The 15,473-nt window shown below is 40.6% G+C and overlaps 1 protein-coding gene across 1 annotated transcript; it reads right to left on the reverse strand.

Moving 5' to 3' along the window:
* Positions 1-1,037: 1,037 nt before the first annotated feature.
* LOC140366298 (odorant receptor 131-2-like) lies at positions 1,038-3,716 on the reverse strand. The gene is made up of 3 exons (XM_072452966.1): positions 3,691-3,716; positions 2,817-2,988; positions 1,038-1,796 (listed from the first exon to the last, which is right to left on the reverse strand). The coding sequence occupies exons 1-3, from the start codon at positions 3,714-3,716 to the stop codon at positions 1,038-1,040; spliced, it is 957 nt and encodes a 318-aa protein (XP_072309067.1).
* Positions 3,717-15,473: the final 11,757 nt, after the last annotated feature.

Here is a 15,473-nt window from a genome sequence, read left to right on the forward strand (position 1 = left end):
TTATTGATTGTACATTGTTAATTAAATTCATTGTATAGTTTAATTGATTATAATTGTGCATTAAATAATTTCATTTTGGCACACAAAATCCTCCATTTATAACAAGTTTGAGTGTATGAATTAGGATGTGAAAATTATTATATGATGGTTTCTTAAAACTCTATTTTGCTTATTATTTTTACTTTAACATGCAGAATAGCCAGGATCATGATCTAGTTATCATCAAATGTACACCAAGCTGTGATTTTGGAAATGGGTCACTACTGTTCCAGACAGGTTGCCCGTGCAACATTAGAGTGTAAATCAAAGGCAGAGAACATATTTCTCTGCGTGAAACAATAGGGTACACCTACTATTGGATTTGGATTCCTTTTGAATTCTATTATTTTAGGCTAGTCAATCACACACTATCTCTTGTTCACATCCTTTGTCTTTCTCACTTCTTCAATTGCACTTTCAATCAACCATCTTTGTGTGTTTTTAGCGTTCACTGCAGTATAATAGTTACATTTATTGGATTGACTCTATTAATGCTATACTATACTACTATACATCCACGTTTCAAAGGCTGTGTTTGAGCTATCATTTCTGGAAAATGGTCCATGTGAGAGAGAGTAATATAAATAGCAGTAGTAATTATGACCTTTAGTCAAAGGTTGCATTTACACTTGTACATGTAATCAACATGTTTCAGATTAGAATACATTATGGTGCATATGGTTTGTGAAAGGGAAGGAAGATGCAACAACACAGTGCATATTGCTCCTCATCCACAACAATTAAACAACAATGTTAAGGACAACATGATAATAGAACTAAATGATTTTGTTTTTAAAATGAACGATGATATTCTGTACATGTAGATGAAGCAACAGCAGATTTCAGTGAAACGACAAAGTTTAGTTTCATTTATTTTTAGTCACGTTATACAGTAATCTTGCAATGGGCAAAATGATATATTGCATCAGTTGTTAAACTAGAAGGAACAGAACTCCCTGTCACTGTCACTTTTCACACTGAGAACTCAATTTACTAAATCAACTCTTACAAACCAAATATCTTTTTAAGTATTTTCTAAATTCTTTATCTCGTATCCCGTAAACAAGTGGACTGATTAAACGTGGCATCACATTGAGAATCATGGCGACAGAAAAGCGAATGGCAGGCACACTTTGAGGGAACAAAATTGTTAGTCCTGTTGATATTGGATTATCTACGTATGTGAGCATCGACAGCATTAGCTGGAAGCTGTGAAGCAGGACTGTGTTTCTGGCCTTTTTCGCGTCTGCTGAAGCCGACTTTGCAGTGAAAAGTATTTTAAAATATGTGTAGATGAGAGTCAGCCACACACTGACCATTAATACACCATTGAAGATAGTATCCTTCTCGTGTATACCAGGAATTCTAAAAATATATTTCCTGTGACAATATACTCGAGATTGAAAAAAGTCAAGACGCTCTCTGGCCAAAGAGACAAAGATATCAGGAAGAACTGACTGCGCACTAATGAGCCAAATTAAGGCAATTAAAATGTATGTTTTCTTGACTGTAATGATCTGTGAGTGTCGCAGGGGGAAGCAGACTGCCACATAGCACTCAATGGCCATGAAGGCAAGAGTCATGGGGTTGTTGAAATTAGCAGATAAACCAAATATCAGAAATATGATGCACAACCACACATGGAGAGTATAAATGATGTAGCTCAAGACTTGAATGAGTGTCAGCAGTGTCATCAGGATGATGTCGTTGATGACCAGGTGGATGTAGAGGATGTAGCGAGGATTCATTTTGAAAATCTTCAAAACAAAAGAAAAGTTTCCTTTTAGTGTCTATTGCTGTTAAAGTCAAAATAGACTTTGATTTACTTTGATTAGAATAGTCTGTCTACAATAGATACAATTCACATTTTAAGAGTGTTTCCAAGTTTCATAATTGCCATTATGTCACATATTGCAAGCAAAATAAACTGCCAATATAGGAAGAATTGTCTAATTTTTAATTCATATTTTCTAACTACATTGGCAGGTAATTACGCTTGAATGAAGAGATAACAAGAATATCTTGAACAAATATTATAAGCTCTCTAAATAAATCTAACCAATACTAAAATACTACAATAATTTTTTTTTTTAAATCAATCATGTCATAGTCATGATCTATGGAATAATTTGCACTGTAAAAATTAATAATGTCTGGAATGAATGAATGAAAGAAAGAAAGAAAAAAGATAAGTTATATGTATAATGCCTTAATCAACTCAGTTAAAAAAAAATCCTATTGTGACATCCTAGATAAAAGTTGACATATGTTTCTGGCAGTGGCAAAAAAGGTTTCAAAAGGAGTGATCTGAATTGAGAAATTTCAACTGCCAGTTGTTGAAACTGTGTCTACCATGAAGCATTCCTGGACAAATGAGGGATTACACACAGTTTTGTCTGGCAGATAGTATTTCAATATATCATTTTACATTTTGTATGTAAACATCAATAATAATTTAAAAAGGCTTTAGTAGGATAGATTACTTCCTGTTCAAAACTGCAGAATATACTGGCCCTGCTTGTTCATCGTGGCATTTCTCAGTAGCAAGCAATTCATTTATATGTTTAAAAAAAAGCTTAGCAAGATTTAAATTTATCTTAATTTACCTTAACCTGATTGACTTGATTAACCATTATAACATGACAAAAATCTATGTAAGTTAATTTTGTGTAATATGTCTCCTTTAAGTACCAACTCAAAAAGAGATATAATAGATTAGATGTGTGACTGAATTAAGATATAAATACATCTTTATATCCATGAACTTCTCCTCTGACCTCATGCCTGATGAAGGTATAAACCAGAGTAGCATTAATGTAGTTGATGGAAAGACAGAGAGTCACGGTGATAACGTTCTTCATAATGGCGGTCATCAGATCATCCCTCACCACCAGAGGAGTCGAGTTACTGCTAGAGCTGGAGGAACTGGAGAAATTCATGTCAAATGCCCTGTAAAAACAAAAAGCATTTCTTAGTGGTCATAACATTTACAGAAAGTACATTCATGTTTGAGAATGTTAACTTTTCCAATGATTTATTATTCATTAAAAACAACATTATAATACAATATCGTTTTACCTGGTGGTTCCATTGAGGTTTGAACTTGCAGTAACGAGTGTCTCGATGATACATTATTTATATAGGATTTGATGATGGCTTGTGATCGCTGATGTGTCACGTGTTTAAAAAGTTTCACTGACGAGACCATGTCGTGTAAAGAAAGGGTGAGTCAATAGTTGGTGTCTTCCAAGTCCATCCCTGTCTTTCTCATCCACACTCGAGCATTATTGTTTATATGACTGTTTCCTTATTATGAAAAGCATGGAAGAAGTCAGATCATAGACTGGTTTTGCATGAGGAAGAAGCACAGTTCCGATTTTGTGTGTGTCCGGAGAGTTTTTGAAACCAAATTATTACGATTTCACGTCTTGTTGGTTTCATCAAACTACGACTTGAATATATAACTTCCAATCATTCAACAACTTTATTTATCTCAAAAGGACAACTCATTCAACAAATCTCTGGCCATGTCAACAATAGAACAAAAGTCACAAACGTACAGCCATGTTGTTGTGGAGTGATAAATTGTCTTCCAGATGGCATTAGCAGCGAGAGCAAGACATAGTTAGACTGGCTCGGTATTGGACTTACTTCTCACGCTTTTCCAAGTCTTCCATCTGAACCCCACGGATTTTACCACCTACTTGGGGGTTCGGACTGTAAAACCAACATAAAACCAACTAAAGCTTCAATTTCTAAAATTCCCTTAAGGTAGGATCTGTGGTGCTTGATGCAATAGATGTAAGTGTTAAAAACTATTATGGTCCGTCATGTTTTTGGTGCATTATTGTCCATCATAACGTTAGATGAAGCATTTATTTTCATTTCAGCTCTAATCATGATGTCTGCAAAAACACAAAACCTTGGACACAGAAAGTGAGCTGGAGACTGTTGTGTTGTGACATGACAACTAGTTTGCAATGTTTGGAGACTCCCCCATCAATATGCATTAGAGCCAACTTTTGCAACTATACAAACATATTTCTAACCCATTGCAGACAGCCACGAGGCTTCTTTTACTTCCATGTCATTTAGAAGAATGAAGTGAACAGACTGACACCAAAGCACTCTGGGGTGCAGTAGAAATTGCTCAATGTCAAGTCGTCTGTTGTGTTTTATGTTTTTTACCTGCTTTAGGACAATGGATGAAATTTTGCTTTTGAGCAAAGTCCTAATTCAAATAAATAAATAAAACAATATAACTAGATGAGCATTACCTGAATTCGAATCAGAATCAAAATCAGAAAAGGTTTATTGCCATATTGTCATTGAACAGAATTCACAAACATAGGAACTTGCTTTGGCCATGATTCGGAGCATCATAAAACAATGAAAAATGATAAAACAACCTATATAAGTCAAAAAGAAAAACAATAAAATCTGCTACAGGATAAAAATAAAAATAGGCTATAAGATGAAAAATAAAAATAGGCTTACTGTGTATACAAATTTACAGTTGAATTTACATGTAGTGCAGAAAGTGAGCAGTGCAGCGGGTGATTAAATTATGGTTAAAGTGACAGTGTTTAGGAAGTGTTCACGAGTCCAACGGCAGAGGGAAAGAAACTATTCTTATGGCAGGAGGTTCTGCTACAGTCCATCCAGACAGTATCCTCCTGCCTGAGAGGAGTGGGTCAAATAGACAAATAGTTCCAGGGTGAGAAGGGTCGGCTGTGATCCGACCTGCTCGTCCCACAGCCCTGGACAGTTGTACAGGTACTACAGAGATGGAAGTCTGCAGCCGATCACCTTCTCAGCAGAGTGCACAATGCGTTGTAGTCTCTGTTTGTCCCTGGCTGTGGCTCCAGCGTACCACACAGTGATGGAGGAGGTGAGGATGGACTCACTGATGGCCGTGTAGAACTGCACATTCATCTCTGCTGGCAGCTTGGCTCTTCTCTGCTGCTTCAATAAGTCCATCCTCTGCTGGGCCTTCTTGATGAGGGAGGTGATGGTGGGCTCCCACTTGAGGTCCTGGGTGATGATGGTGCCGAGAAAGCAGAAGAAGTCTACTGTAGCATTTGGGGAGTCTGTGATAGTGAGAGGGGGGGTATGACTTTCAGCAAGTCCACAATCGTCTCCACTGTCTTCTGGGCGTTGAACTCCAGATTGTAAGACTCATCCCTGTCCGAGATGAGCCCGATGAGGGTGCTATCGTCCGCAAACTATCAGTTTTACGGAGTCTTGGCTGGAGGTGCAGCAGTTTGTGTACAGGGAGGAGAGCAGGGGAGAAAGTACACAGCCCTGTGGAGTCCTGTGCTGATAGTCTGAGTGTCTGAGACATTCTTCCCCAGCCGCACGCACTGCCTCCGATCCGTCAGGAAGTCAGTGATCCACCTGCAAGTGGGAGTCAGACCTGTTGACTCTGTAGGCGCACTGCAGGGGGTCCAGCAGGGGAGGTGAAGGACTTGATGTGGGGTAAGACCAGGCGCTCAAAGTCCAGTGATCCGGGGCTTCTTGGGGACAGGGACAATAATGGACAACTTGAAGCAGGCTGGGACATGGCATGACTCCAGGGAGATGTTAAAAATGCCAGTGAAGACGAGGGCCAGCTCACCTGCACAGTGTCTTAAGGTGGCAGGAGTGACACTTTTTGGCAATGCAGCGCGTCGGGGTTGGATTTCCGAGACAGTCTTCTTACATCCTGTTACAGAACTCTGAGAGTGGTGGGGGAGGTGGGGTCTTGAACCCATCTCCTCGTGAGAGGCTGGACACCCACTTTTCTGGTATTGCCCACGGGGAGAGGCGGCGGGCTGGTGTGGGCTTGCTCATAGTCCCACATTTCAGGCCTCACGTGTTGGAGTTCATCTCAGTGAACGACAGGGTCGCGTCACTACGCCTTCGGGTTGGTAACAAGTCTCTCACTGTTTTGTCGGCCTACAGGACTGAAGTGCAGAGTACCAGACTTCTTAAAACTCCATTGTTCTACTCAAGATAAATGACATGTTGGAGGGACTCTGTCTCTCGGCTGGCCTGGGAACGCCTCGGGATCTCTCCGGAGGAGTTGGAGTGTCTGGGGAGGGGGAAGTCTGGGAGTCCAGACTTCTTGGAAGATGGATGGATGGATAAACAGTTTTGATAACTCAGTCAGTATAGATACTGTATATCAGGGGTGTCAAACATATGGCCCGGATCCGGCCCGCCAAACGTTTTAATCCGGCCCGCCGAACATTTTAAATTAATATTTAAAAAAATATATATTGTTTTTTTTTTCGTTCATAGAACCGTAGTTGCATCCGTAACCGTTGTTAGCGCTAAAACTACACGTCCCACAATGCCGCTGGTGGCCGCCCCTCCCCCGCGCGGCTCTTCACTGCCGTGTGTAGAGTGAACCCTCGTTTATCGAGGGGTTACGTTCCAAAACAAACCCGCAATAGGCGAAATCCGCGAAGTAGAAACCTTTATTTTTTTAGTTATTATACAATGAAATACTCCATAAAACATTGAAGCTCACGCGCGCCGCTCTCACCGGCGTGTCCCGCAGCTCACACGCGCGCTCTCACCGGCCTCGCAAACTTAAATTTGGCAAGCGGTTTTACGTACGTGTACATATTAATCCATAACGTTATTGACACACAGGTAGAGAAGACGCGGAGAGACTGTTTAGCCAATCAGAATGCAGAACACAATGCATGATGCAAATCCGCGAAGCAGCGAGACCGCGAAAAGTGAACCACGTTATAGCGAGGGATCACTGTATTGTGGAGGGAGAAGTGCTGAGGGAAGTAAGACACGCATTTGCGCACTTTACAGCACTTACGCACCTCAGACCAGAGGTCTGAGCGAGGACAGAGACGTGTGGCTTTAGGGAACACGTGGAAGAAAGAAAGAAGACAGTTTTGTGGATGATAGAGCTGTGCTAAAAGTGGAGCTAATGTGGAGCTAACAAGAAAACTAACTTCTGTGATGATGCTCTGAGGAAAACATCCTCTACAAACCTGGACAGATTAGGAGCCGCAGGTAAAAACACAAGTCAGAGTGTAATAAAGTATGAACATGACTGTGTCCACACTAATGTGACTGTGAACACTAACACGATGCACTCATTTGAGTCACTACATGAATCATTTGTCACTAAGATCAACTTAAACTATGAAAATAGCGAGCTCATATTGAGTTTGAGCAGAAACATGTCTGTGATATGAACATTTCATATCATAAATCACATCAAAAGTCCATGTTCCTGTTCCTGCAGCTGCATGAATATGGACTCACCTCAGCAGTCTCCACAACTAATACTAGGCTGTAAAAAAGCTATTTATTTCTTATATTTTGTATTGTTTTATTTTGTTCATAATATTTGTCCCACAATTTGAGAAAAGAGTTTGGTTTGATGGAACACTGTGGCTCATGCACTTATTCTATATTTTCAAGGCCAGAGGCGTAACTTAACCTGCTTAAACGCTCCACGTGTATTTGTATTTAGTGGTGTGACAGTTCAGGTGTACAGAGAACTACAGAGAGCTACAGATAACTACACAGATGTGGAAATGTTAGTACATTTAAAAGGTTTTTTTAGATCTTGAGAAGTTTATTTTGTCAAATACAATATTTTTTTAGTTTCAAATACCTATTTAACAATATTTAACAATAGACAGAATGTTTTGCTCTGTAGATCAACTGTGATCTGAAGTTGTAATGCACATAAACTGAAGCACAGTGTTGGTGAAATTACCTGTTTTTCTTAATACATTTCAGTTTATGAGAACAAACGTGTTTGTAATTTCTTTTAATTGATCCAGTAATTGCGTCAAAAACAGTGTAGGCTATATAAAGCTATTTATTTCTTATGTTTTTTTTTATTGTTTTACGTTAAGTTCGGCCCGCGACCCAGCCTGAGCGTCGAAATTTGGCCCGCGGCCCAAATGAATTTGACACCCCTGCTGTATATTGATACTATGACCACCACTTGACTTCACCATAAAGATTAACACTTTGCTCTTCACCTGTCATAGGCAGAACTGTAACTGTGATAAATTATTTGAACAGTTTGCTTAAAAATTAAGGATTTACCTAAATCTTTGATAAAATATCTCACCATTGATGCAAGAGAACATCACTAGTGTCACACCATGCTGGACCTATAAATGTATTCAGAAAATGTTGTTTCTTCAAGTGTGGGGAAAAAAATCAAACCGCAATCAAAGACATTTATTTATTGAATGCTTTACCATAAAACAAATGTTGGTTGAGATATTTCCGAAAGGTTTTATCTCTGATCCCATAAACGAGGGGACAGACAAGTCGTGGCATGACATTGATGAATATTGTCATAGCAAAACGAATGTCACGCACACTTTCTGGAAAAAAAGTTGCAAGTCCATAATATAAAACAAAATAGATATAAGTGAGCATTGAGAGCGATAGCTGGAAACTGTGAAGTAGCACAGTATTTCTGGCTTTTCGAGCAACAGCTGAAGCTGATTTAGCTGTGAATGCTATCTGGAAATATGCATAGAAAAGAGTCAACCAGACAATGACCATAAACACTGCATTGAAGATGGTGTCCTTCTCTGCCACTTGTGAATATCTAAAAATATTGGGCCGTGTACAAAATACTTCAGAATTAAAAAACTTAAGAGGCTCTTTGGCCAAAGCTATAAATACATCAGGAAGCAGATACAAGGCACTTATCAGCCAACTAAAAACAAGGACAATGTATGTTTTGTTGACTGTAATGATCTGTGAGTGTCGCAGAGGGAAGCAGACCGCCACATAGCACTCAATGGCCATGAAGGCAAGAGTCATGGGGTTGTTCAAATTTGTTGCAAAACTGATCAACGTCAAAATAATACACAAAGAAACATTTATAGTGTAAACTGCATAGCTCAATATGTATAAAAGGGTCAGAAGTGTGAGCAGGATGATGTCGTTGATAACCAGGTGGATGTAGAGGATGTAGCGAGGATTCATTTGGAAAATCTGCAAAACAAAAGAAAAGTTAGCTTGTAGTGTGTCTATTGGAGTACAATGCAAATAGAATGTGTGTTAGTATGACTGGAGTTCAGAGCACTTGATAAGAGTAGCTCAGTTCCAAAACTTTGGAACAAGTTGCTTTTGTACATTAGACAGGGCTCTTCACTTGTTAACGCACTTGTTAACGCACTTGTTCCCTTTGGCCTTTGACGCAGTTTGGGCTTTGACATTATTTCATATTTTATTAGTTAGTTTGTTTTATTTAGTTTTACATTTTTAATTGTTTGATTTAGCTTTAGTTAAAATAAATTAAAATATTTTTATTTAGTGTGTTTTAATATTGTTGCATTTTGTTCAAACTGGTTGTTTTTGGTGTGTTCTAACAAACGCTGCAGTGTGGATTGAATGAATGAAAGATTTGATGTTAGGGTTGAACTATTTTGGAAACAGTTCTAATTGCATTTGTTCTGACAGGGAATCAATTCAAATTAATTTAGGCTTACAGGTAGCCCTCGACCGAGTCTGTGCTCAGAAAGTAGCCCTTGACCCTAAAAAGTTTTGTGACCCTTGAAAACCCTAAACTTCTCCTCTGACCTTGTGCCTGATGAAGGTATAAACCAGAGTAGCATTAATGTAGTTGATGGAAAGACAGAGAGTCACAATGATAAGATTCTTCAAAATTGCAGTCTTCAGATCATCCCTCACCACCAAAGGAGTCGAGTTACTGCTAGAGCTGGAGAAATTCATGTAGAGGCTCCTATTAAGAAAAAAAACATTTTAAGCATTTCTTTTAAGGTTGGAACGTTTACCAAAAATAGAGTTCAATGATTTAAAGTAGTTGGAGATTACACCCTTTTCCAGTGGTACAAATTAAAACAATACCTTCAGTTTATGTTACTATTGAAGATCACAGTCCCGCAATGCTCCGCTGACGATTGAACTTGCAGTAGCAGCTCTCTCAATGGTAGTAGATTATTTATAGGATTTAATGATGTCTTGGGATCAATACTGGTAATCACATGTTTACATTTTTCACCAATGAGATAACATGTTAAGCTAGGAGTTAGTCAACAGTTGGTGAGTCTTAAGCCCATTTGTCAGTCTACAAACTTTATTCTGTCATGATAACTTAATTCCGGTATAATTGTGTTTGCATATACTTGAATGGTGTTTTGATGTACTGCACACTGAGAAGCTAATGAAGGTTATACACATTACCTCCAGGCTGACACAGTTTCTCCAACGTTTAGCATTTTCTTGTGAATAATGGGCACTTTAACATGGTGTTATGAAAAAACATGACACGTTTTTCTGACAAATTCCCTTCAGACATGCAAATTTGTGGTCCTCCACTGGGGTGTATAAACACTTTCCTACTCTTCGTCCATCAAAATAAGGTTAACCTCTCTTTCACATTTATTTTTGATATATTTAGTAGAGTAGTTGTCCAGTTTAGCAGTGCATTGGTACAATTTAGATATGTAAGTTGTAAATTCTGATTTATAAGCCTTGATAAAAATTCTGTAAATGTCTTGATTATAATAACTCCTTATTTGTAAGTACCTTATTCTTTCATGAAAACCCTTTATATTGTATGTAATACAGACCCTGAATCTCAGGTCAGTAGTATGTGGTACAAAACCCCAGGATAATAGTAGCAATTTAAGATTAAATCTTAAATTGCTGCTATAAATATGTTAAATTTTAACATATTTTTTGATTTGTATGTTTGGATTAGCTCCTTCCATGTTGTAAGCAAATATTTTACCCAGGGATTCTTAACTTCCCCCAATGACTCAACTGTTGTCATCTGCCAGTTAAAGCCCGTACAGGAACCCCTGGAACAACATTAATCTCAATATTTTTCCATTGAGCTTCATACTCTGGATCACACCAGCAATGCTCTGATTTGAGCTGAAATAAAGTATTTTTTCAGAGAAGGCAAACCCCCAATTATCTTTAGATAATTATAGAGTTTTAAATCGGATTCAAGGTTTTTTGCCTTAACCTACCAATCTTGAGATTATTTTATTCCACTCATCAAACAGCCTGTTGGGGATGGAAATCATTTTTTATAGTTTCAATGATTTGACTTTTTTAGGATAAGAGTACATTTTTCCAGATCTTTCTGTATAGTTTTTCTCTAATATTGTTGATAGTTCTTTATGGAGGACAACACCAAAATATTTAAGGGATCTCATTTTGCCATTTACATGGGCAAGTTTTTCTGAAGGACAGAGAAGGTCGCCATTAAGAGACAATTTTTTTTTTTTTGTACAATTTAAATTACATCTAGACATTACATGAAGACTACTACATGAAGAAAATGCACCACATTGTTTTGGTAAAATATAGTAAAACATCATCTGCATAGCAGGGAATGTTATGCTCCATCGCATCAATTGAGACACCATGAATTGTTTCTGATTTTCTAATATATTGTGCCAGTGGTTTCAAGTACAAAGCGAATGGGGGGAACCAAGCACAACCCTGCCTTACCCCTCTCTCCAAAGTTAGTCTGTCAAGTGATTGTAAATTTTAATTCTTGATTTTGAATAGTTGTAAAGAGCATAAATATTTTGTATTACTAAATTGTATTATTTTAAATGTTTTTAGTTAAATACTTAAAGCCAGCTAACAGAATCAAAAGCTTTTTCAGCATCCAGACTTATTTATATTACAGCTTTGATTTATAGTCATTGTAAATGGTTAATTATGTGTAAAGATCTTCTTCTGTTATGTTGTGTGATTTTTTTTTAAAATTTGTTCCATTCTTTTGGGCATAATTGAAGTTCATATATGATATTCCTTATTCAGAATAGAGTTTTCTACCACTCTGAGTTGACCCCTCCATTCCCCGGAGATTTATTGTTTAGCAGTCTTTTGATTGGTCCTTTGAATTTCAATAGATGTTTTTTCAGTGCCTATTTTTTTTGTTTTTCTCTTCGGTCATAGCAGGTGAATTTAGAGTGTCCAAACAAGATTGTATTTCTTCTTCTTTGTATCCTGATACTTTTTGACTCAAAGGATTCAAATGCTGATTGTATTTGGTCTTGTTGTTTTCAGATTTTTTTTTTTTTTGGAAGTTGGAGATGTTAATCGCCAACTGGTGTTCAGGAGCGGGACCACGCCTCAACCTCTACTCCACAAGTAAACACGCCCCACTCTCTAACCCTCTTTAGCCCTATTTATAAGGCCTATTCACAGCATATCTTGTCGTCTTTGCTCTCTCGACTGTGAGACACTCAGTCAGCAGCACGTTCGTTCGAACAAGAACCTTAGCCGTTTTCTTCAGATTCTGATCTGTTCTCAATCTTAACATTCAGTCTGAACAATTTAGAAACATTCAGCCGGTCAGTTCCCCAGAGGACTCACCCCGCGTGATTCCACAGCCTCCAAACACTATCAGCTCCATCCGCACGCTCGTCTCTCACGGATCCCACCTCTGGACGTCCACACAGAACACCGACCTCCACTCCACAGCAATGGCCTGGACCACGCGCTCTCTGCCCCTCATTTCAACCGGGCGCTATCCCAGCTTCTGGAGCAGGGCATGCGCGCTCCTAGCGCCGCTCCCACGTGCATCTCCAACAGGCGGACACCAGAGACCATACTGCAGCCGGGCGCACCGGGCCGAAGCCGGCGGACACTTTTTTCAGAGGCTATGACGATAAATATCCCTTTTTCGTCATCTCCGCACTTCCTGGTTCTCCGAGGCGCGCAGCCATCACCTGGCCGCAGCTCGACCTCTCAGCTCCCCCTGGTGGCGGGAGCCAGGTTGTACAACTTAATTTAAAACAGATTAAACACGTTCATAGGGACTTGGCAACGTCCCAGCTTTGTCCTAACAATAAAGAGTTCAAACGCTCCCTCTTTTCTCAATCTTTCCCATCTAATCATGTCTCTCATCTCCTTCTTTGCAGTTGCACTCAACTCCTTCGACACGTATTAATCTATCCCTCCACTGTACTTACTGCCACATTCTACTGCCATTCAATTGCTACATCTACAACTCACAGTTACAGCTCACAGCTTCTACTCACAGTTACAGCTCACAGCTACTACTCACAGCTACTACTCACAGTTACAGCTCACAGCTACTACTCACAGCTTCTACTCACAGCTACTACTCACAGTTACAGCTCACAGCTTCTACTCACAGCTTCTACTCACAGTTACAGCTCACAGCTACTACTCACAGGTACTACTCACAGCTACAGCTCTACAGCTCAACTCACAGCTAAAGCTCAACTGACAGCTACAGCTCTACAGCTTTACAGCTCAACTCACAGCTACAGCTCAACTCACAGCTACAGCTCTACAGCTCAACTCCAAGCTACAGCTTTACAGCTCAACTCACAGCTACAGCTCAACTCACAGCTACAGCTCTACAGCTCAACTCACAGCTACAGCTCTACAGCTCAACTCACAGCTACAGCTCTACAGCTCAACTCACAGCTACAGCACAGCTCTCAGCTACTACTCACAGCTACAGCTCACAGCTACAGCTACAACTCCAGCCACGCTCGCTGAGCCCTGCTGGCAGCTACGCTCACGGCAACCACACAAACTCCAAACCACGACGCCAGCCACGCTAGCTCGGAGCACAAAATTTGCAAGCCATTAGCTCGCCCCGACCCACGGCAGCCGGCCACACGCTCGCCCAACCCACAGCAGCCGGCCACACGCTCGCCCGACTCACAACAGCCGGCCACACGCTCGCCCTGACCCACGGCAGCCGGCCACTTGCTCGCCACGGCAGCAGCCACACACACGGCAGCAGCCACATGGCAGCAGCCCCGACCAACGGCAGCAGCCCTGACCCGCGGCAGCAGCCACACGGCAGCAGCCACACGCCCGCTCCCTCCCTCAAAACATGCATCCCTCCCATCCCTCCCTCTATCACTCTTCCCACTCATCCCCTCCCTCAATCACCCCGGCCACACGCTCGCCCCGGCTCACGGCAGGGGGCTCACGGCAGGGGCCTCACGGCAGCGGCCACTCGGCAGCGGCCGCTCCTTCCCTCAACCACTCATCCCTCCTCAACCACTCATCCCCTCAATCACCCAACCCACCCACGATTCGCCGTTCAAAAATTCGACGCTCCGCACCAAACTTTTGATCGCCAATTCCTCTTCGATCTTCAGGAAACACTTTAAAACTACTCTTTCATCTATCTCTTATTTCACTCATTCTAAAAAATCTCATTCAGCTCGAATTAAGTTCCTTCATTCATCGCTCACATTGACCTTACTACTATCCCCAGCTCGTCAACTCCTACATACATGCAAATTGCTCTCCCCAACCATTCTCTGCTCCGGAGCAAGGCGACTCCCCCATGTAATCCAGTTTTAACGATTGCTCGTCCAAACCTCAATCTATCGCATTAGCACCTTATTCACACCCACGTACTCCATTGATGACCCACAAATTCTAAAACTCCATTAAATGCACCAGTACTAAGTCTCGTCTCAAGTAACGGACAGACCGCTTTTAGATTCAGGCTACACTCCAGAGAGCCCTTGAATATCCAGCTCCTCTTCTCTCGCGCCACTCTGTTAACATAATTTTCAGCCAGGCCTCACGTCAAGATCCAGATCATCTTCCTTCAGTTTACATCATCTTTGGGGGTTCTGAATTGGCTGGGCTGATTACCCGAGACAGAGCCCCCATCCTGAGTCTCTACCTAGCCAACTCTTGTTGCTCGATCGTCGCTGCATCGTCGCTACATCGTAGCTCGATCGTGGCTCAATCGTGGCTACACCGTCGATCTCCATCCCCATCGTCGAGCTCCATCGTCGAGCTCCATCGTCGAGCTCCATCGTCGAGCTCCATCGTCGAGCTCCATCGTCGAGTTCCATCGTCGAGCTCCATCGTCGTTATTATCAATAAATATTCTTTCATACTCCGTTGTGGCGTGGTCCCTGCTAGTGAACTGCCTGTTATTTTCTCAGCTTACAAGCTAATCATTTTGTGAATTTGTGAAACTACCAGTGCTTTAATGTCTTTGATTGAGCTGTAGAGAGCAAATAACACAGTACATGTCTATAAATCAAACGCTCAGAGTTTTTGCTTATCTAAGTGTGGTTAAGTTATGATAGCCGTGTTATTTAACAATTATAATCACAAACTTTTAGCGCTAATGCTTAATTAGTTGGCTCTGTGAAATGCATGTAAGACTCGGACAGGAGTCTGGCTGGTTTTAGGGATTTAATTCCTGAGTTCTCTGTGCATGTTTGTAGGCCAGCTGACTTGCATAGGGCTGTGGACAGAGCTCCAGTCAATAGCCCAGCCTAAACATTTTGTGGAGTTTCATGTTCTTTTGAGAACTCAACTGAATTTTTCTGAGAATTGCACATTTCCACGGTATACTCGTGCTATTTAATCTACAGGCTCATTATTTCACCAGCTTTTTTGATCATATTGTGAAAAAAGTGTGTCAATAAATACATAAATGT

Source organism: Eucyclogobius newberryi, unplaced genomic scaffold (assembly GCF_026437365.1).
Source record: "Eucyclogobius newberryi isolate DKJ021-1_F unplaced genomic scaffold, fEucNew1.0.hap1 SCAF_19, whole genome shotgun sequence".
In the NCBI taxonomy this organism is placed as follows: domain Eukaryota; kingdom Metazoa; phylum Chordata; class Actinopteri; order Gobiiformes; family Gobiidae; genus Eucyclogobius; species Eucyclogobius newberryi.